This window comes from Protopterus annectens, chromosome 12.part0, assembly GCF_019279795.1.
Source record: "Protopterus annectens isolate FY-2018-M chromosome 12.part0, PAN1.0, whole genome shotgun sequence".
Classification (NCBI taxonomy): domain Eukaryota; kingdom Metazoa; phylum Chordata; order Ceratodontiformes; family Protopteridae; genus Protopterus; species Protopterus annectens.
In genome coordinates this window covers 1098372234-1098395914 of record NC_056746.1, presented here as the reverse complement: position 1 = coordinate 1098395914, position 23681 = coordinate 1098372234, and the positions used below count along the sequence as shown (strand labels likewise).

General features: G+C 40.7%; 1 protein-coding gene across 1 annotated transcript in view; it reads right to left on the bottom strand.

The window, feature by feature from the left end:
* The window catches only part of EPB41L1 (erythrocyte membrane protein band 4.1 like 1), a gene marked incomplete in the record, with an annotated part of 2183009 nt that overhangs the window by 234836 nt on the left and 1924492 nt on the right, over positions 1–23681 (bottom strand). The window contains 1 exon segment of the mRNA XM_044090111.1: positions 1911–2165. Coding sequence (XP_043946046.1) covers positions 1911–2165 — 255 coding nt within the window.

Genomic DNA, 23681 nt, shown 5'->3' with positions numbered 1-23681 from the left:
GAATATATTAATAAGTTTGTACTTTTGTTTGTAATAATAATTAGTGGTCTAACTTGCTGAATAGTCGATGTTGGTCTCTATTATGGAATAACCCACTCTTCATGGTTGGTTGTGTATTGACTGTGAGGACAGGGGAAAGGCCCTTCCCCCAGTGGTGGACTGATACTGGTAGATGGATGAAGCAGGACTGCAGGACGCAAGTAAATTGCATGAAACATTAATGAGGCTGCAGAAATACATCACTAACAGAATCACAGGCCTAAAGCAGATGCCATATGCTGACTGTCTAAAATAACTCCAGCTATACTCTGTGGCATACCGTCTACTCAGAGGCAATCTCTGCTTAACATACAAGGCCATGTCAATCCTTGAGCTGTTGGACATGCTCCACTTAAAGAAATCCCAATCCCTCAGAGCCACACGCTCCAGGGATCTAAACCTTGTAATCACAATGAACAAAACATGCTGGAGGGATAGGTTCCTGACCCAGAGACTCCCCATACTCTGGAATAGACTGCCTATACATGTCAAGCAGAGCACCTCCTTGGCCCTTTTCAAAAGGAACCTTGATGATTGGATGGGAGATAGGAAATTCACCCCGGGGATCATGTCAGTCACCCTGCTAGACAGGGGTCCAGGGAAGTAAATATTGTGGGAAGAAATATCCAGGGAATTGTTATGGCTAGGCTTGTATAAGCCATAGGGCCGATAGCCTAGTACCAACCTATGAGCCTATGAAAGTGCTTTGTATATGTCGTGTTTGGAAAAAGGTAATGTATGAGTGGGCTTATAATCTGTGACTGTGAAACCAATGTTTACAATATACTACTGAAGTGTGGACTGGTAGAAGATGTGAGTCATATTTTTGAAACTGAAAGTGCAATATTAATATATATATATATATATATATATATATATATATATATATATATATATACACACATACACACACACATATACATACATACATATATACAAAGAAAGAGGGAGTAAAATATTGATGATGGCTGCTTGGAAACTGACAATCTATGATGAATGGAGGATCATCTATAAATATTGCTGTTTTTATGCTATTAAAGATGTTCAAACTATTTTGCTGAAGTCTTACAAGAGACGAATAGGACGGAACTGGGTTATTGTAAGAGCCAATGAGTAATCTCACCATTTTATTAAGATAAATGGATCATAGGTTTGTATATAGTTACTGGACATGTAGGTCAGGAGACTATTAATGATCCTAATCCAAATTCCCAATTGCCCCAAAGCAATTGACTTGTTGAAGGTCAGACAGTAGGGCAAATGAAGGTTATGGGAATTAAACCCAGTACTACAGGAAGAAGCTCATTAACAACTCATAGTCTTAATTCTCTAAGCCAACTACATGACTGGTTAAGCCATGACTGTTCATAAGAAGGGAATGGGAATATTTACAACACAAGAAGGGGCTGTATTCATACAGGTAATCTCTTTGGTAAATTGTAAATTTAAAAGTGGGACACAAGGCTGATTTTAGTGAAGGAATGATAATGACACAGAGTATTGCTAGGGTGGGGTGATGGCAGTAACTGCCCTGGATGCAAAGCATTAGGGGTGTAATCAGCTGATGCCAATCGCTCTTAAAAGCCAGTATTGCATTTGTGATCAAACCTGAGCACTGCAGCACTCCCTGAATGGTCTAAAAAGTAGCAACTGCTTACTACTTTTGTAGCAAGCAGTTTGCTACAATTTAAAAGAAAAAGATTAGCTTGTATTTTTTTCCTTTTAATTAAAACCTGAGCACTGTAGTGCTCCCTGTGTAGTCCAAAATGTAGCAACGTGTGTGTGTGTGTGTGTGTGTTTGCATATCTGTCTGTCTGTCAGATAAAATTCTGATTGATTCAAGATTGCATTAACAACTTGACACTACATACTTGTGAAATATCTGTAGGTTCCGTCTTGCTATCGACCATGGACTCTGTGCTTGGGGCCTCTTCTTTTTTCTCAGGAGTCACTTTAGTTGCAGGTTCTTCCTTGATGCCAACCTCCACAGATTCTTTGTCAGGAGCATCTGCTTTTTTCTCAGGAGTCACTTTGGTTGTCGAAGGAGGAGCAGCCTTGGATGGTGAGCCTGTCTTCTCTGGGGAAGCCTGGCTGATGATAATACTTTTGGCTTCTGCCACAGGTTGCTGTAGAAAAGAGTCATATGCTAGTATCTAAGACGTTAAAGTAACATGTTATCCGTACCACTACTGGTTTTCAGTTTGCAATAAACATAGCATGCTGATGACATGCAGACTAAACAGATCGTGAGATGCAATACCTTACTCTAGTACTGTTGGAATAGTGCTTGATGAAAGCAGAACTAATGACAGTGAATCCATTTTGTTATTCAGTAAAATGTATCATGCATATCAAAACTACTTCATTTATAAAGACTGCTCTTAACACTGAATAAATACTAAAATAAACACAGCAAGTAATGTTTGCCTTTATTAAAAAAAAAGGTGAAAAACATGATGTGCTAGTTACCCATTTTGTATGAAATATTTCAGCCTGATTCCCCTCTTTAGCAACTTATTAGCACACATTTCAGTTAACAGCGCAGCAAAGGCAGGTACTATTTACTGTATGTGCTAATTGCTGAGCTTGAAATTTAGATTAGTATAAAAAGGTGACAACAGTGTCCTCAGATTTCAACTTTTCATCATTATTATTGTTTTTTTTTTTTTTTTTTAAGATTTGCTTCTGGAAAACAGCTTTTATATTAATTTGAATTTAACAACCACCACCATCATTTTATTTACCTTAAACCTTAGAATAAAATGAACAGTTCTATTAAATAACTTTCTCATTTTTACCCATAGTTACTTATTAATTTAACTATTTTACCTGTATCCTTAATTGAAAGGTGCCACTATGTGCAAAGCCTTTATCAGAGAAACCATGGAAGTAACAGATGTTTCAGTGTGCAACATCCTAGTGTTTTTTCATCTTACAGACTAATAAGCACGTACAAATGCAATGATTTTGTTTAATGAAATGCAAAAATGTTAATGGACTAGGCAGTTAAAGAGATAGTCCCTCTAAAGAGACCACATATAAGAAAATGTAGATTCCAGGGGATCAATAAAATGTTAGTCAAGCTATTAATGTCAGAGGACCATCACTAGTTAGTAAATGGATAATACTCCATTAAAACTCATAAATGAGGACAGACCAAAAAAATTGAGCCTAAAACTAGGATGGAGTTACTTAACTACAAAGTACAAGAAGAAATAAGGATAAAGTGAAAGGGCAATGAAGGCAAGTATGGACAGTGCTAGTGTAACAATGTAACAAAACACAACAGGAAAGAAGATATGGCAAGAGAAATCAGAAAGGAAACCTCATCTCTTCACAAGGTAACCCCAAGGTATCATGCTTAATCTTATTCGAGGATCATGAACCATGGTTTGACCTACAACTCCACTACCTCACTTGGAAAGGACGAAGGATGGAATTGCTGCCAGTGACAGGGTCTGTGGTGTGGCAGTCTTGGAAAGGCCAAGTGTTATGTAATGTGCTGGTCTGACAGCTCTCATAAAACACCATCTGCATTACCCTAGTCACTGATAAGGCCTGTCCTACTTTCTTCAGATTTACTAATCGCAATTATGATAAGTTCTTAACTATAATCTCAGTTATGCTCAAAATGAAGTGCATGTTGGACCCATGCCACTCAAAGCTGGTTCAGACCAGGCTAGATGTGCTCAGCCCATGTATTCATCCTTATTTGGAAAAGTGTTTATGCTTCTGTTGGATGACGTAAAGCTCTCCTTCCCACAAGATAGCATGGTGAAGGTGTATTCCTTTTCTGATGATTTAGAGCCCGGTCACGACTGACTAATACATTAATCAGTTGAAATTAAACACCTCCATAACTGAGGTTATGGGGATTCTTGCACCCTAGGTGCAGTCTTCTGTTGCCCTGCACCCTCCTGGCATGTTGTATGGTGGCAATAAACTTAAGTTTATTAATATTGTGGGACCATGGACAATTAGCTGACTTTTGCGTCAAAAGTTTCAGCTGTAGTGAAATCTTGTTTCCATTTATGAAGCAAAGCAAGAATAAAGTACTTACTCTTCTAGCTGATATCTCAATTGTAGTTCATGTTTTAGTCTCTTCTCATCTTGATTACTGCAACACTCTTTACCCAGGACTTCCTAACATGAGATCGACTGGTTAGAAACACTACAAAACTCCACAGCCAGGCTACTTACTTGTACCTTATGTTACCATCACATTACGCCTGGTCTTCAGAGGTTGCATTGCTCACTAATCCATTTTTATTATCAACTTTAAAACCATGTATGCCATTATACTTGCCTTTGCATAAGTTGGGTCCCACTTACCTGAAGAAGCATACAGTGTTGTACTGCTTGCCTAGGAAATTGTGATCAACTTTAGAGGGGCGGGATATTCAGAAGGTTTACCTTGAAATATCTGGCTTTCATTCCTTTGCCTATAGGGTCCAACACCTGGGAAAGCTACTTTCTCAGGAACTGAGAGCCAATACTTCACTGTCTTCCTTCTGGAGATCCTAAACAACTTTTTAAGACGGCATTTGACAGGGGTGGCATCAACCAAGTTTTAGCCCATCTTTTAAGCATGAAAGAATTAGACATACCAAGCATGATAAATGGTAATGGAAACAGGGGTACTGTCAAATATTGGGGACAACCGTAGACTTTTTTTTTTGGGGGGGTAAAACTGATCATTTAATCAGTAATTCTGATACCACTTCCTGTTTAGAAATATTTTAACATGCATTTTATACAGTTTAGATTCTGTGACATGAATATTTCTCCATTGACTCTTGATTGTTGTGTTATTACTTGAATCCTTACTTCAGTTTTGCTTTTTACTTTTTAAATTCAAGTTTATGTTTTATGTTTTGTTCTTTCTTAATGGTGCTTTGTCTTAAAGTACCTACGCAAAGCTAGAAGTTGAAGATGAAACTGAAAAGCACCACAAGAACCTCAACTAGAACCATTTACACTGAGGGGGCAGTGTGCCCAGTGATATCATTGCAAATGGTTATGAGCTTGTATGGGGATAGAATGCACACTTTTTTAAATAATTACAAAAAGCATACTTGCAGCTGGCAAGGGATGGCATCCCACAGCATTGCCCATCATCTTAAAAGAGGTAGAAACTGAATGCCTAATGGAATGGCTCCCAACTGTCCCTGATTTCTCAGTGTGTCCTTAATTTTGCCTCGTATTTGTAGTCTGCTCCTTGTAAAATGTGTGGTTTTTCTAGAAAGTCATTAAGGATTGCAGTCACTAAATAATGCCACATGTTTCAGCTTCAGAGTTCATATCCTTCAACAAATGCAGGCTTAAAATCATACTACTGATGACCAGAAAGCCAAAATTCAGAATTTCAAGTCAATTGTACCAAACATGTAAATATGCCGAGACTCACAATACTATGTTCTTTGACTTGCGCCCCTGCAGAATGCATGTAAGCTCTTGTTCCAGGGTCTGCAGGGGTAGTGAGTTTTGACATTTCGCATTTTTTTAGGTTTTGTGTGCTTTCACTGTGCAGTCTCTTCTGTATGGTGGATATCAGTGCTGATGTTGTTGCTTTTATGACAATAATCCAAAAATGCATGATAATACAATGTGTTTTTCTAGCTAGCAACTTTAAAATGTTATTGTTTATCTATCTATCTATCTATCTATCTATCTATCTATCTATCTATCTATCCCCTGTTGATCAGGTTAGTTGCACTAGGCTAGTAGCCTTTTTTTCAAGGGAGACCCAAGCTGGTATTTATACTACTAGGGGAAATTTGGCCAGGGTATAAAGAACTTCCCCTTCTCTTGCAAGTGCCGATGCTGTTTGTTGTTGGGCTTCCCGTTTCCGGTCCAGACGTGGAGGTGGCTTGGAGAAGCAGGAAGCAGTATGGCAAGCAAGGAGATTGTAAAAAGTGTAGATGTACGAGTGTCATTAAACGTACATACGAATGCAAAATATGTTGATCCTTTGCAAAAAGAGGTAGCAACAGATGACAAGGACCATGAAGGAGTAGAGATGCAATGCAAGATGGGTAAATTTGGTCAGGAGAATGTTTGAATGGCAGTGGAGGAGTTGTAGGATTTGGAAATTTTGTTCCAAGAACTATATGCAGAAGAAAGAGAGCCGCAGTTGGGATGTGTTATTACAACCCTCCAATCAGGATAGATGTGGGATGTTTACTTAAATGAACTTATAGAAAGTACAGTTGTGTACACTTACCATAAATGTAGATGTTTGAGTGTATTCCCTGTTGCATGCATCACATTTGGGTTATCCCGGTTACCTATTACAACCGTGAAACCGCAGTTGCGAATACGGAAATGCTGACACATATTGTACGAACCGGGAAAACACCGAATGTCCTGAAGCGCGAAATTCAAAATGTCGAATCGTCATAGTTGGCCCTCCGGTATAGCTCCTAAAGGTAAGTGTGCAACAGTTATGGACCTTAGGGTGTAAGTGCATACATAGTAATATATGTAAGCTTTAGTTTAGGGTTAGAAGTAGGGTTTTGTTAAGTGTATATATGTGGATTATTTATTTTGTTTGGATAGGTAGTACGTAGCGGGTGGCGGGGTTGGCCAACTATGCCGATTCGACATTTTGAATTTCGCGGTTCAGGACGTTCAGTGTTTTTGCGGTTTTCTCAATATGTGTCAACGTTTCCGTATTCACGTATGTGAGGTTTCGTGGTTATAATATAGACCCGGTTATCCCTGACAGGGTAGCCTCGGCTGGCCTGAATACCAGAGACTTAGTATTTCTCCGTCAGTTGCTGTCGCTTGAGGACTGACGTCAGGTCGTCAGTAGTACAAAGTACAGCAGCCGACGCCATTACATCAGTTTTTCTTGCCCTAACCTGTCAGGAGCCCCCAAGAAGGAGGCTAGGGTCTGGTGGAAGAACCCCCACCAGTGGAAAATAAATACCAATAAGTCCCTTGAAAGGAAAGGAGAACAACAGGTTAGAATGGTAATAAAAGGAGAAAGAGAAGAAAAGGGTCTGGAGGGGGGTAACCAGGACTGCAACAGTGAATACACTCAAACATCTACATTTATGGTAAGTGTACACAACTGTACAATGTTCTTCATGTTTCACTGTTGCAGTCATCACATTTGGGTTGATTCCCAAAGCTGAGGAAAAGTATGGAGGCAGTCAATGAAACTAGGGGCTGGCCAGGATGCCCTGCAAGACTGCAGAGACAAACCCTACCCTGGATTTGGAGAAGAGAGGCAGGTGGTAATGCATGGTAAAAGTGTGAACAGATGTCCAGGTGGCAGCCTCCTGGATGTCCCTGGTGGGGACTCCTCTGAGGAAAGCCGCAGAGGTGGAGGCTGCTCTGGTGGAGTGTGTCCTGACCCCCTTGGGGGGTATTTCCATGCTGTTTGTAGCAGAAATGGATGCAGTGTGCTATCCACTTGGAAATGGCTTTGCCTTCTGCCCCTGTAGCAAAGCTAACCAGCAACTGATCAGACTTTCTCAAGGATTTAATCCTGTCTAGATAGTATCTGAGCTGTCTGTGAACATCTAGAGAGTGAAGAATCCTTTCCCCCTTGTTCTGGGGAATTAGGAAAAAAGGTGGGCAAATGAATGGATTGGTTGACAGCCACACTGGACACCACCTTGGGCATGAAGGATGGGTTAGTTCTGAGGGATACCCTGTCTGCATGGAAGATGATGAAGGGTCCCACAGCCATGAGTGCTTGCAGCTCAGAGACTCTTCTGGCTGAAGTGATGGCCAGAAGGAATGCTGTCTTTCAGGATAGAAAGTTTAGCTCTGCAGAAGAAAATGGTTCAAAAGGGGGTAGGGTGAGCTTTTCCAATACAAAGTTAAGGTCTCAAGCTGGTGTTGGTGCCCTTCTGGGTGGCCTCAATTTGCTAGCCCCTCTTAGGAACTGTTTGATCAAAGGGTGTGAGAAAAGGGGCTGCTGAGTGGGAAAATGAGCAGAAATAGCAGAGGCATGAATTTTTATAGAGGAGAAAGAGATGGCACTGTGTAGTAGGTCAGCTAAGTAATCCAGGATGAGGGGGAGGGAGGGCTGTGCCATATTGGCTCTGTTAGCCTGGATCCAGGTGCAGAACCTTTTCCATTTATCAGCATAACACTTTCTGGTGCTAGGACGTCTGGCCTCATGGATAACATCCAGAACCTGTTTACTGAGGGTGGCAGATTGGTTCGGGGTTAGGGAATAAGCCAAGCTGCCAAACTGAGTGTCTGCAAATGGGGATGCAAGAACTCCCCTTCCCTCTGGGTCAGGAGGTTTGGAATCTGAGGAAGATGACATGGGGAAAGCGAGGACAGGCTGCGCAGCAAGGGGTACCAGTGTTGCTGGGGCCAGTTTGGAGCTATGAGAATGGTCCTCAGTTTTTCCTCCCTTATTTTGAGCAGTACCCTGGGGATGAGAGGTAGGGGAGGAAAGGCATAGACCGATAGATTGACCCAGGGGAAGGACAGGGCATCCACTTTCCAAGCCATGCAGTGATGCTCCCTGGTGCAGAATTTGCTGAGCTGATGGTTGGTGTGGGAGGCAAAGAGGTCAACCTTCAGGGTTCCCCATTTCTGAGTTATTAGGGTGAAGGTACTTCTGTTGAGTTGCCACTCATGGGTCCAGAAGATTTCTGCTTAATTGGTCTGCCAGAGAGTTGAGAGAGCCTGGTAGGAATTGTGCTAACAGGTGTAGTTGCATGGCAGAGGCTGTGTGCCAAAGGGTTGTGGCCAGCCTGCATAGAGGGTAGGAGTGAGTCCTTCCCTGCTTGTTGATGTACCACATCATCGTGGTGTTGTCTGTTTTGATCAGAAGAGCCCCTGGAGAGAGAAGGGGCTTGAAAGCTATCAAGGCGTGCTGCACAGCCATCATCTCTTTTTGACTGATGTGCAGAGGGATTTGCTGTGGGTTCCATTGGCACTGTATGCACCTGCCATCCAGGTATGCACCCCAAGCATAGTCTGATGCATCTGTGGTGAGAGTCTGGGCAGCAGGGGGGGGGGGAGAAAGGCATTCCCTTGTTGTGGGAGCATGCTGTTGCCCACCAAGAAAAATCTTTTCTGAGGCAAGGAATTATAGGTAGAAGAGTTTCGAGGTCTTGAGAGTGCTGGCACCAAAGGCTCTTTAGGTACCATTGGAAGTTTCCTCATATGCAGTCTGGCATATGGAATGAGTAGTATGCAAGATACCATGAACTCCAGAGCTTGCAGGATCTTCCTTGCAGTTAGCTGGGGCCTGGTGGCTAGCTGAGAGAAGTAGGTTGCCAGGAAAATTTGTTTCCCTGGAGTAAGGTATGCCATCTGGGAAGCTGTGTCCAGACTTGCTGCCAGGAAGATTATCCTTTGGGTGGGCACCTGTTTAGATTTATTTTCGTTGATTGTGTACCCTAGGGAAGTTAGCAGGGTCTTTACAAAGGCCAGGTGCTTGAGCAGCTTTTCCTGGCTATCTGCTTGAATAAGTCAGTCATCTAAGTATGGGTACATCTGAATATTTCTTTGTCTGCAAAAGGCAATGGCCGGAGCCAGACATTTTGTGAAAACTCTGGGAGCAGTAGATAAGCCAAAGGGAAGCACAGAGAACTGAAAGTGTTGAGATTCTGCCATGAAGCGGAGAAATTTCCTGCATGATTCCCTGATAGGAATGTAGAGGTAGGCCTCTTTTGGATCTAGGGTGGCTAGCCAAGTGTCCTTGGAGAGTATGGGTAGCAGCTGCTGGAGGGTGAGCATTTTGAATTTTGGGATCAACAGGAAGGTGTTTAGAATGGATAGATTGAGGATGGGGTGCCAGGTGCCCTCTTTTCTGGGCACCAGAAAGAGCCTGGAGGAGAAACCTTGGCCTATCTGTTCTGCAAGAACATGCTCTACTGCCCTCATAGAGAGCACAGAAAGGATTTGCTTTTGAGCCTCATTGTGAGTTTTTACCATAAGGGAGTGGCTTAGAACTCCCTGATTTTGAAGTGGAGGTAGTCCACTGCTTAGATCTCTGCATTCCCTGGGGCTGCTGTCGGAGGGGGAGGATCTGCTATAGGGCCTAGGCTGGGCTGGTTTACTGGGAGCAGGAAAGGACCAGTGTTTGGAGGGACAATGCCTGCTGAACCTAGGGGGCTGCACCTGCAAGAAATCCTTAACTGTTTGCATAGATTTTGCTTTTTATTCCATCTTTTTTAAAACCTCTACTGCCTAATAAGTTATCTTTGTGCAAGGGGGCATCCAACAATTTAGATTTGACATGATCTGGCAGGGGCTGTTCCTTAAGCCATGCATCCCATCTAATGACAGATCCAGTGACTGCTGCCCTGCAAGAAGCTACTAGGGTGTCAAAACCACAGTGTAAGGTGTGTCTAGTTACTTGACTTGCAGAATGCATTAACTCTTGTAAATCCTTAGATTCTGCACAAGCAGGAAAGGAAGACATTTTTTGTTTAAGGAGTTCCAAGGTATGTTGCTTAAATTTCAGCATATGGAACTGACAATTTAGTGCCCTGACATCAACAGCAGATGAGGTGTATACTTTCTTACCCCATCTGTACAATGCTTGGGAATCCCTGTCTGAGGGGGTGGGATTCTTAGTAGGGGTTGCTTTAATTCCTTTTGGCCCCTGAGAAATGACCTCAGGGTCAGCTGCAGGATTTTTAAAAATATATTTGTGTGAATCAGGGACTCCACAGTACTTGTCTGGTTTCTTGGAGCAGGAGGAAGGGCATCAGGAGTTAAGCTGGATTTGAGGAAAACATCCTCCACAACATCTAGGACTGGGGGGAATGGCCAAAGGTCTGTGTTGTGGAAGATCTAGGAATTCTCTGAATCTCTTTTTAGACTGAGGGTAGTCCTGACTCTCCCACTGAATGCTCCCTTAAGGTATACAGGGTTTCCCCAAAGGAAAAATCCTCTAGGGAAGGGGCTGAAGGAATGGAATCCTCTGCATCAGAATCCTCATAAGTGGAGAGGGGTTGCATGTCTTCATATTCAGATGCATCAGATTCATCTGACTCTTGTTCAGACAGAACTACAGGGGACAGATCTCTTTTCCTTTTGGAGGGGGTAGCTTGGCTTCCCCTGATCAGCATGATAAGGTCTTCTGCCATTTTAAGCATTTGAGACTGAGGCAAGGTAGCAGGCGCCTGAGAGTGGGTCGTCGGTTTCTTGGGTGTGGTTCGTACCCGGGCCCTAAAAAACTCAGTAGTTTTAGAAAGAACGGTAGTTGCAAAAGAAGACGTCGGTTTGTGTCGAGATTTGGTAGTATGAAGGACTTCCTTGAAAGCCGGTGGCTCCGGAACCATCCATGGTTGAGACAACCGCAGGATCCTTAGTCAAAGAAGAGTTTTGCGGCATACCGGACTCTGAAAGGGTCTCAATAGCGGCCTGAGAATTAACAGAAGCGGGCATCAGGGGGCTGGAAAAGCGCCTCACTGAGGACCGGAGAACTGATGACTAGCTTAACGGAAGCATCACTGGTAGGTTTGGACCTGTGCAGTCTGTCTCTGTCTTTATGTTTTTTCAGAAGATCTGCTGTCGGATGGCTTACCGAAGCCATGTCAGAATTCGAGGACTGTAAGCAAAAATATCTGGCTACAGTAGGGATAGTTCTGCATTAAACAAAGCACAGAAGCGACAACGAGGGACGTTGTGGTCTGGGCCTAAACAAGTGATGCAGTAAGAGTGGAAGTCTCGGTGTGGTATTTGTTTTCCAAAGGCGAAACAATTATTAACTTTTTCTGACATTGGTTAGTGCAAGAAAAAAGGATCCCCAATGGGGTACACAGCTTTAGAAGACTTCAACTTCAATTCAGTAAACGAAAACTCAGGTAGCAACTGACCGTCACTCATGCGAACTGCTTCTGCTTCGGGCTCCACGGCAAGAAAAAGACTGATGTAATGGTGTTGGCTGCCTTACTTTATACTACTGATGACCTGACGTCAGTCCTCAGGTTACAGCAACTGACGCATAAATATTAAGTCTCTGGTATTCGGGCCGGCCGAGGGCTGCCCTGGCAGGGATAACCCAAATGTGATGACTGCAGCAGTGAAACCTGAAGAACATCAAAGTTAACTGGGAAGTCAGAAAGCAGTATAGTGGGGCAAAATTATGGACAGAATACAAGAGAAAGAGAAGGAAGAATGTAACATGGAAAGAAGAGGTCATGTGCACAAACAGTGAAAGAAGGAGAAAGGAAAGAAGAGAAGAAGATGGATGATGACAAGAAGAATTTTTTAGTGAGAATAAGTAGTAAGGAACAGAAATAACTTGAGAGGTATGACATTTGTGGTAATATAATTGGACCGTTGGGAATTACATCAAGGAGATAAGAGATTTTATACATATTAATAATGATACATTTTGCAACATTTGTTTGAGACCGGAAAGTATATGGAAAAATTCTTGGAGCAGTATGAAATAAAAAAAAAATGTAATGCTTGGAAAGCATATGTTATGTATGCATTTAATGGAGAGACAAAAAAGAAAATTTATGTACAGTTCCGAACAGAAGTGGAAGAAGAAAGACTGAATGACTTTTTAAAGACTATATGTAAAGATGTTACAGACATTACAAAAATAGAGGTGCATGGACTGGAGTTTGGGAATGTGGGGTTATAGTGAAAATGGAAAATGAAAGAATTAGGCATACCAAGCATGATAAATGGTAATGGAAATAGGGGTACTGTCAAATATTGGGGACAGCCGCAGACATGTTTTTTGTGGTAAAAATGATAATTTAATCAGTAATTTTGATAAAAGAAAATGTTTTATTTGTGGTAAGATAGGACATGAAGAAAATAAAATCTGATGTGAAATGTAGAAAGTCTAAACAAACAGAACATTTGTGGATGGATACTAATGAAAATACAGAAAACAGAGAGGACATGGTGATAAATATGAACAAGAGTAAGGGAATGAACAAGAACAAATACTGAAGTAGATCAAAGTAGAAAGCAAGAACAACGAAAAGGGAAGAAAACAGAGGAAGAAAAATCAATGCATGAAAGGGAACAAAGAGAAAGGGAACAGAAAGAAAGGGTTGTGGAATTGGTGAGTCAAAAGAAGAAAAAGAAGATGCACACTAGAGTGTAATTAAGGGAAATAATTCTATTGGGAAAAGGGTAAAATAAAACAAAAATTCAAGAGTATAGGTATGAGAGAACATAAAAAGGCAAAGGACAGAAGTGTAACAACAAATGAAAAAAAAATTGAGAATGTTAGCTATAAATGTAAACAGTATAAAGAATATTAAAATAAGGTTGGGTGTTTTGGAATGGTGTTCTATGCTTGCTATGGATATTATTATTATATTGGTAGACAAAGGGATTTAAAAAGGGGGAGAGATTAAAGGCTGAAAGATTATGGGAAGGTGTGATTATTTGGAACATGGGAAAAAAACACGTTCTGGATTAGGTATATTATATTGACAATCAACAAACATTTAGGATTGCACTATGGTAATAGAATTATAGTTGCAGATGGAAGGTGGGAAAGGTAGGCATACAGAGTTATTGCACTGTATGCATATGTTACAAAAAAAAGAAAGATGTTATGTTTAAAAATATTTTGGTTTATGTTAGTAAACATGGAGATCATATTGGTGGGAGACTAATTGTGACCTAAGATGCAGAAGAAAAGAAAGAAGTGATGTTAAGACAATAACAAAGACAATAAAATGTGGAAAATCATATATCTGAGATAATAAACACTGGACGTACAAAAGAAATAATATAAAGATAGAAACAGATTACTTTTTAATTTCAGAAAGTTTGAAAATTATGCAAGGAGAGAATAAAGTGAGAGGATTTATTAATGTGAACAGAAATCCAAGCAAAAGTAGGATATAGTACAGTTTTGTACCTACCATAAATGTAGATGTCCGAACAGGATAGCATCTGCAGGCATAACAAATGGGTTGTCCTGTCGTCAGGCAGCCTTTCGGTCGGCCGGATTCCAAAGTCTGGGTCTGGCCTCGGCTGGTGTCGCACTTCACCCGACGTCATCTCTGCTGGTCTTCGGGTATAAAGGCATCAGCCGACGCCATTTTCCTCAGTGTTTCTTGCCCCAGATGCCAGTTGCCCTCTTGGAAAACTAAATTTTGGGTAAATGCCAATGTTTCCAAAAAAAGGTAGGCAAACACAAAAATAAGCATGTATGTACATATATACAAACAAATACACCATAAGAGATCCCCAGCTAGCTATTAGGAGGGTAAATACCCTAGGAATACCACAGAGGGAAGGAGGGTGGGTAATCCTGACTGCAGATGCTATCCTGTTCGGACATCTACATTTATGGTAGGTACAAAACTGTACTATGTCCTTCAAGGATGCATCTGCAGTCATAACAAATGGGTAGAATACCATAGCCAAACTAGGGAGGAGGAAGAAGAATTATGGTGTAGTTAGGATCCCTTGCAATACAGCAGTGGCAAACCCTGCTCGGGATCTAGAGTATAGAGGTAAGTTATAATGCTTGGCAAATGTATGCACGGAGGTCCAAGTAGCCGCCTCAATAATGTCCTTGGTTGCCACTCCTCGTAAGAAAGCTGTGGAAGTGGCTGTAGCCCTTGTAGAGTGAGGTCTTATGTTCTGTGGAATTGGCTTTCCATGGTAGGAGTAACAGAATCTGATGCAATTTCCTATCCACTTGGAGATTGTCTGTTTGGAAATTGCTTTTCCTTCCTTCCTGTTGCATAGGCCACTAGAAGCTGGTCAGTTTTCTATTGCCCTTGGTTCTGTCCAGGTAGTAGCGCAACTGTCTATGTACATCCAAGGTATGCAGCAGTCTTTCCCCCCTGTTCTGTGGATTGGGAAAGAAGGTAGGTAGGTGGATTGCCTGGTTTAGAGACACTCTGGATACCACCTTAGGCATAAATGTAGGATTAGTTCTCATGGATACTCTATCTTGATGGAAGATTAGGAAGGGTTGTACTGCCATTAAGGCCTGTAGTTCCGAAACCCTTCTTGCTGAAGTAATTGCCAGTAGGAAAGCAGTTTTCCAGGATAAGTGTTGAAGATCTGCTGTTGCTGCTGGTTCGAATGGAGGGAGTGTCAATTTTTCTAGCACAAAGTTCAAGTCCCATGCTGGTAATGGTGGTTTCCTAGGAGGTTTTACATTCTTGATTCCTCTGAGGAACTGCCTGAGTAGAGGATGTGAGAAGACAGGGGGATCGAAGCTGTATTCTGCAGAAATAGCTGATGCATGTATCTTGATGGAGGAATAGGACAGGCCTGTATGGAGAAGCTCTGCCAAATACTCCAGGATGTTGGCAATATCTATCTTTGACACATCTTTTCCTCTTTCAGTGCTCCAAATGACACACCTTTTCCATTTCCCTGCATAGTTCCTTCTTGTAGAAGGTCTGCGGGCCTCCAGGATAATGTCTTTAACCCTTTGGGATAAATCTGGGTTAGTTGCTGTTATGTAATGTTCCAGGCAGTTAGTTGCAGAGTTTTTAGATTTGGATGCATGATGTTGTAGTCGTTCTGAGTTAACATCAAAGGCATCAGGGGTAGTGTCCACGTTCTCCCCCGTGACATGCTCCTCAGCAATGGATACCAGTGTTGTCTTGGCCAATTTGGAGCTATAAGAATTATCCTTGGACGCTCCTCTTTGATTTTCAGTAGTATCTTGTGCATCAAAGGAAGAGGTGGGAATGCATATGCTGTCAGGCCTTTCCAACTGAAGGATAGAGAGTCCACCTTCCATGCAAGTGGGTGGTATGTCCTTGTGCAGAATTTCTTGAGCTGGTGATTGAGTGGGGATGCGAATAGGTCTATTTGTGGCATTCCCCATTTCTGTGTGATGGCCTTGAAGATGTCCGGGTGTAGCATCCATTCGTGAGCATCCGAGGTAGTTCTGCTTAACATGTCTGCTAGGATGTTTTCTTTTCCCAGTACAAATACTGCCTGTAACTGAATGTTGTAGCTCAGAGCCATATTCCATAGGTCCAGAGTCATTCGGCATAGGGGGTATGAATGAGTGCCTCCCTGTTTGTTGATGTACCACATGACTGTGGTGTTGTCTGTCCTTATCATCAAATGGCCTTCTTTGATGGTTTGGCTTGCTTGACTGGCATGCTTGAGCCCACCATAGGAACTCTTGTTTCAGGCATGGGATTAGTGGTATTTCGGTTTCTAAGCTGTGCCTGTGTTGAGACCATAAATTCTTTAGGTACCACTGTAGTTTTCTCATATGCAATCTGGCATGGGGGACCAGGATTATGCATGATGCCATGAAGCCCAAGGCCTGCAGTACTTTCCTTGCTGTTAGTTTGTTCTGCTTTGTTAATGCCAAGAAGTAATTAGGGAGTTGTTCTTGTTTTTCTGCAGTTAGGAATGCCATCTGTTTTACTTTGTCCAATTCTGCACCCAAGAATGTTTTTGTTTGGGATGGTATTAGTCTTGACTTTTTTAAATTGACTGTGTATCCCAGGGCTTGTAGTAAGCAAATGACTCTTTGTAAGTCTTTTGTCAGCTTGCTTTTGCTGTCCGCTTGTATCAGGCAGTCGTCCAGGTATGGATAAATTTGGATTCCCTGTAGCCTGCAATGAGCGATTACTGATGCCAGGCATTTTGTGAATACTCTGGGCGCAGTAGATAAGCCAAAGGGCAATGCTGAGAATTGATAATGCTCTGATCCTGCAAGAAATCTGAGGTATCTTCTGCAATTTGGTCGTATGGGGACGTGCAGGTATGCCTCCTTGAGATCTAGAGTTACCAGCCAACACTCCTTGCCCAGCATGGGAAGAAGTTGCTGTAGGGTCAGCATTTTGAATTTTGGGACAATGATGAATGTGTTTAAAGCGGACAGGTCGAGAATAGGTCTCCAACTTTTCTCTTTTCTTGGTACTAGGAAGAGTCTGGAGTAGAATCCTTTGCCCTGTTCTGTTGGTGGTACTCTTTCCACAGCTCTCATCTTTGTTAATTGAGCTATCTGCTTTAGAGCTTCTGTTTTCTGATTTGGAGGTAGGTTTGGCATTCCTCTTTTTACTGGTAAGGTGTGGAAGTGAAACCTGTAGCCTTGGTCTATAGTCTGCAAAATCCACTTGTCTTTTGTGATATAGTGCCAATTCTTTGAAAATAAGGCTAACTTTCCGCCTAAGGGTGCTGCTATTTGTTCCCTGGTTGGCAGTGTCAGAGCCAAGTCACTGTGATTGTCCTGTTGCAGTGGCAGTGGTTGTGTCTGTGCCTCGCTGGTTATTGCCTTGCCACTGGCGTCCTCTGTAGGCACCTCCTCTGGACTGATTTCTGCCTCTGGAACGTCTATTCCTGCCTCTCTGAGGTTTAGAGGAGTCTGGAAAGGACCAATTTTTGGAAGGCCAGTTCCTGCTAAACCTTGGGGGCTGAACCTGTAAGAAATCTTTAACTGTTTGTACAGATTTTGCCTTCTCTTCCATTTTCTTCATTACTTGCTGAGCAGGAGAACCAAATAGACTGGCCTTATCCATAGGAGCATCTAACAGCTTTGCTTTAACATGATCCGGCAAGACCTGTTCTTTCAACCATGCATGCCTTCTTATAACTGTGCCAGTCATGGCTGATCTAAATGAAGCCTCCAGTGCATCATAGCCACATTTTAAAGAATGGTTACTAACCTGCTGAATGTTATTCACCATTTCTAAAACATATTTCTTATCTAAGGAGTCATCAGAGGACAGTTTCTTAGTTAACTGATCAAGCATAAACTCTTGGTATTGGATCATATGAAACTGACAGTTCAAAGCTCTAGCTGAGAGAGTAGCAGAGGTGTAAACTTTTTACCCCATCTCTCTAAGGACCTGGATTCCCTTTCAGAAGGGAGAGGGTTTTTGCTGAGGTCGGCTACTGCCTTAGGCCCCTGGGAGATAGTCTCAGGATCTGCAAGTGGGGCCTTGTATAGGTGGTGATGAGTGTCCGGTACCCTGTAAAACCTATCTGGTTTGGCAGGGGCTGGAGGTAAAGTATCAGGAGCAGTGCAAACATCATTAAATGCATCATCCACAACAGGCAGAACTGGAGGTATAGCTAAGGGCCTATGTTGCGGTAAGTGTAGAAAGGTCCTAAGCCTTTTTCTTGAATCTGAGAAATCTTGTCCCTGCCATTGGAATTGCTCTCTCATGGCATGTAAGGTTTCCCCAAAGGAAAATTACTCTGGTGGAGAGGCAGATGGAATAGATCCTTCAGCATCGGAATCTTCATAAGTAGAAAAAGGAACCTCTGGATGGTCTGTAATGTCTGAATCATCAGAAGAATCATCTGAGGACACTGGCTCTGGGGGCTCTGCTCTAGGTCTCTTTTCTGGAGGCTGAGAGGCCCTGTCTGGGTGAGATTGGGATCCCCTTATTAAAGAGATGAGATCCTCTGCCAGAGTAAGCATTTGAGAACTGGAACTGGGCCTGTGTGAGGGGGGCTTAACAGGCACTGATTTAGCAGTTTTGGCTGCTTTAGCCCTGGCAAAGGCCTTAATAGACATGGCTGCAGGAGGCCTAGCAGCACCACGTGCTGGGGTAGAGACATCCAAAGGGATGGTGTCTGATAATTCTATAGGAACCACATTAGTAGGCAAAACTTCAGAGGCCGATTCAACTAGGGTAGCAGGGGCCTCGGTAGTAGTCATGGATTCGGCTGAAGATTGACCCGTTTGCTCGGTTTCGGCTGAAACCGAGACACTCGCGGTTTGCTTAACCGTGGTTTCGGCCGAAACCGCGGACCGCGAGTGTCGGTCTTTTTCTTTGTGTTTTTTAACAATTTGAGTAGTCGGAGGATCCGACGGCATAATGTACGCAAAATCTGAGCCGAAAAACTGTTCAGCAAACTCCGACCGATGCCTAAGCGTTTGTCGGTTGAAGGAAGCACAGGCTAAACAGGCTGCTACGTCGTGGTCTGGGCCTAAACAAGGTAAGCAGTAAGAGTGGAAATCTTTATGAGGTATTTGTTTCCCACAAGTTAAACAGTTATTTACTTTTTCTGAAATTGGCTGAGGCAAGAAAGAGTCCCCAACGGGGTACTTAGCTTTTTAGAAGTCTTCGAAGTAGTATTCGGTAGTAGTAATCTCTGGATCTGACCGACCGGCACTTGCGAACAGCTTCTGCTTCGGGCGCCACGCGGCAAGAAAGACTGAGGAAAATGGCGTCGGCTGATGCCTTTATACCCGAAGACCAGCAGAGATGACGTCGGGTGAAGTGCGACACCAGCCGAGGCCAGACCCAGACTTTGGAATCCGGCCGACCGAAGGGCTGCCTGACGACAGGACAACCCATTTGTTATGACTGCAGATGCATCCTTGAAGGACATATGCAGATAGGTAAAGGTATCAAAAGGTTAAATGATAATGAATTAAATGAAGAAGGCAGAGAAAGGCTTAATCGATTATGGAAAGATCATGCAAGTATGAGAGTATTTGATAAAGACTGGACTTGGTGGTGGATAGTTTTTAAAGAAAAATACAACAGAGTTTTTTTTTGGAATGACAAAGTCTGAGAAGAAAGGGAGGAAACAACAATACAGAGAACTAAGTCAGGAGTTGTTTAAAGATGTAGTAGAACATAACAGAACTTTTTTTTATAGGGAAGACAATATATGAGAGGAATCAAGAGAAAATGCAAAAAAATGTACTTTAAACAAATATATTTTGTAAAAGGGAAAAAAGGAAGGGGTTGCTTTATATTTAAATAAGACAGTAAATGAAAATAAGAGAACAGCAACATAATTAAGTAATGAAAAGGAGAATATGTTAAAACACAACAAGAAATAATGGAAAATATTATATAGAGAAAACATTCAGAAGAAGAAAATAGAAGAAAAATAAAATTGGGGAGAAAAAAAAATTAACTAAGGAAGATAATGAATAGTTAGAAATAAAAATAACTGTAGCAGAAATGAAGGGCATGCTAAGAGAAGCAATTAATAAATCAGTGACAGGACTGGAGGGAACTGAATATTATATGTTTAAAGATATGAGTGATTGGTAAAACAAGTATTTTCTGGAGGTTTTAAAGGAATGGTTGGAGAAACGCCTAAGGAAAAAAGGAATATGTGTTGATGTAGGAATATATGTTGATGTAATGAAATGGATATGGAAGAAAGAAAAAGTAAGATATAAGGACAGGATATATAATGCAAATTATAAAATATTTATGAAAATAATAGAGAAAGTATTACAAAACAAAGCAAACAATTTACTTGAAGAAACAATATTTGGAAAAGGGGAAAGGAAGTCAAGAAATGTTGATTATAATGACAGAAACTATAGATGATATAATAAATAGGAAATGTGGAAGTTAAAATTAATAGGTGATATGAGTAAGGCATTTGATAAAATACAACATGAAATTTTATGGGACATATTGAGACAATATAATATGTGATAAAACAGTAAAAAATTATTTGTTATAGAGTATGAAATAATAAAGTAAAAGTTCTAGTGAATGGACGGTTAAGTCACGAAATACATATAACAAGTGGTATTAGGCAGGGATTTCCAGCAAGTAGCATTCTATATGCATTGATTATGTACTCAGTAGTGCATAAAATAAATACAGTTTTAAAGATAGAAAGATATAGATCCTTAAAGGGAATGTAATTACCAGCAATGTTTCCTTATGCAGATGACATAATTTTAAAGACTAAAAAATAAGGAATTGATGGAAGAAGGGATTAAGCTGCTAAATAAGTACTTAAAAGGTTTGGGTATGTGTATACATAGAACAGCCATAAAGGTATGGAAACAATGGATAAAACAGAAGGCATTCAGTTTAATAATGAAGTAATAGAGATATTAGGTATACAATCTGTGATTAATTGGTATAGGACACAACAATGGAATAATGTAGTACAAAACGTGAGAAATATTTGTATGTTATGGAGGACATATAACTTGATGTATAAGAAAAAGTATATTTAATTAACTCTCTCATTACGAAAAATGCATATTTAGCAAGTGTATTTATGATGCCTGCAAAGTATGAAAAAGAAGTCAGCGCTGATGGGGATCAAGATTAAACCGAGTGAAAAGAGGAGTATCCTATGTCAAGAAAGGAGAAGTATAATTAGAATTAGTTAATCTAATTGTACATGCACCATCATTACATTTATTTAAGGTACTGACATGGTTAAAAGAAGGTAATACATATTTGATAAGTGTAACAGAGAAAATACAAGTGAATATGGGAAGGAATAAGTATGTTGAAAAGACAGAAAGGACATGGTAATGAGGAAATAAATGTGTAGCAAGATAAGATCTTACTATGGAAAATAAATGTAAACAATACTGAAAAAAAAAACAGGAAGGAACAGTATATAAATATAATGAATAAATACTATTGTATATATCAAATGAGGCAATTATATAGAATGAGAAACCCAAACGAGTGAGATCTGGATGGTGTAATAAATATTATGAATGTAGGGATTTTTTATAGAAGTTATCGATAAAAAATTATTATGGTGAAATTGAAACTGCAGCACGTTTTCTTATATTGTAAAAGAGTACAGGAATTGTGTGGCAAATTATGTGAAAATAGGCTTGTGGAAGGAATGAAATTAATAAAATATTTAAATATAGATATTTCAGAATATGGATACTATGGTAATAAATTGCAAAAAGACTTTACGAAAACTGATAAAAATGTTCTATATTATATGGACTATTTGGAATGAAAGAATGAATGAAATAAAATTTATTGGAAAATGGGAATTGTTGGAAATATTAAAGAAGATACAATTTTTGGTTATGGAAGTAAGGCTGGGGGAAGAGTGAATGCTTAAAAAAAGAGTAATTGGAAGGTATCAAAAATGTAATTAGACAGCAAAGTGTATGAGTTAAAATTATATAACTGTAAATAATGTATAATATGTAAATACTGTAATTAATGTTAATATGATTTGATGTTTAGTAATAAAGAACTCCTGCTCTTTTCAATATTTGCCGTGGGAATTTTTACATCCACCTGAGCTACCACCAACTCAAGCAAATGGGGCCACAGTTTAATGTCCCATCCAAAGGACAGCACAGTCCAAAATGTAGCATCCCCCTTATGCTGTACTAGTGTCAGTTATCAATCTACCTGGTGTGGAAATAGAACCCAAGTCTTCTGCACCAAAGGCAAGTGTGTTACCTGTTGCACCACTTATAAGATATATATATATATATATATATATATATATATATATATATATATATATTTCTTTTTTAAAAGAAAGCTTGCACAGAAAATTTCTAAACAGCAAGATGGGTGCTGATTGTATGCAGATTTGCCATAATAAATATAATAATCATTTCGCTACACCACCAAAGATTTATTCATCTGAAGCACTTTCAACTGTCACAGGCTTTTTCTGTAACATAGCTCTGGGTAACATCTATGCAGAATCTACTTGGGCCATTCTCAACACTTCGGCAAGCTATTATAAGCTAAATATGATTTCCAGGTCAAGAAATTCCTTTGGAGCAAATGTAGCAAGGGCAAGGAGGATAAGGACCATGAAACTGGATTTGTTTGGGACTCTGCCTGCTGTTGTGGAAGATGGACCTCCTCTGACCAGATACAAAAGGTACAAACTTACCTTAATGACAGATCTGTAAGTGCAAGTCCATTCTCCATAACATATCTATCTACTCTCCCCCACCACTGTCTTAGTCTAGAGTTTCTGCTTTCTCCTGTTATTCAAAGTCTTAGATATCTTTGCATTTCACAGCAAAGATCTGGACAGGCTTGGCAGCACTGTGCAGTATGGGATAGAGGAAGGTGCTTGAGAGCCCAGGAAACGTCTTCTTGTCTTTTAGTCCGAGTGCCTGTCATCCTTAGTCCTATTATTATGAAGGATGGACCTACTCTTGCATATGTATCACTATGGTAAATGCCTAACTTTATTACAACCTTTCCATACGATCTTTAAATAGACAGTTGTGCTTTGCGTGATTAATGTCCTATCCATAACCAAGTTCAAATGGCAGAAGCAGACTACCGGACAAAATGCTGATTCAGTGTGCCAAATGCAGCAAATATGAAGGACAGTCCCCTTGGGTACACCATACAGGATCTTAAAGTCTAATTAAATTAGGAGTACACAGCTACAATGCAACACGTAAGGCTGTGCCCTGTATAGAAAATGAGGTTCGAAATTTAGCAAACTATACCTCAATATATTGGATTTGCTGACTCTGGCATTGGGGGAATTTGTGAGTGTTGGAGCATCTGGATTTAATGTGATCATTACCAGAAATATTTCTGATGGCAGCTGCACAGCAAGCTAGAGAACAGGGAAACTAAAACATATGACAGTAAGAGGTGCAGCATTTGTGAATGAAAAACACTTATATTTTCCACTTAAAAGCATACTTATTACTGGGATCATTAGCATGTAGAATGTATAAATTCGAATCCCTAGACCAAGCAATGACAAGAGCTACTCATCCACATTTTTAATAGTAGGTTTTATACTCCTTTTTTCATCAGTGTGTTGTGTATTAAATAAAATACAGATTACATTGCATTCTTATTACATACATATGTAATAACATTTCTGATAAACTGTCCGGTTGACACTGGTTATCCCCCTGCAGACTTACCAGTAATCCTAATTGTCCCCTTTTATCTTTCTTCCAGTTAAGCTGCCTCTCCTTAACTTGATCTTTTGTAACATTTTCTCTGTTTCTCAACTTTCCTTCTCCCAACAGTCCCCACTTTCTTCAT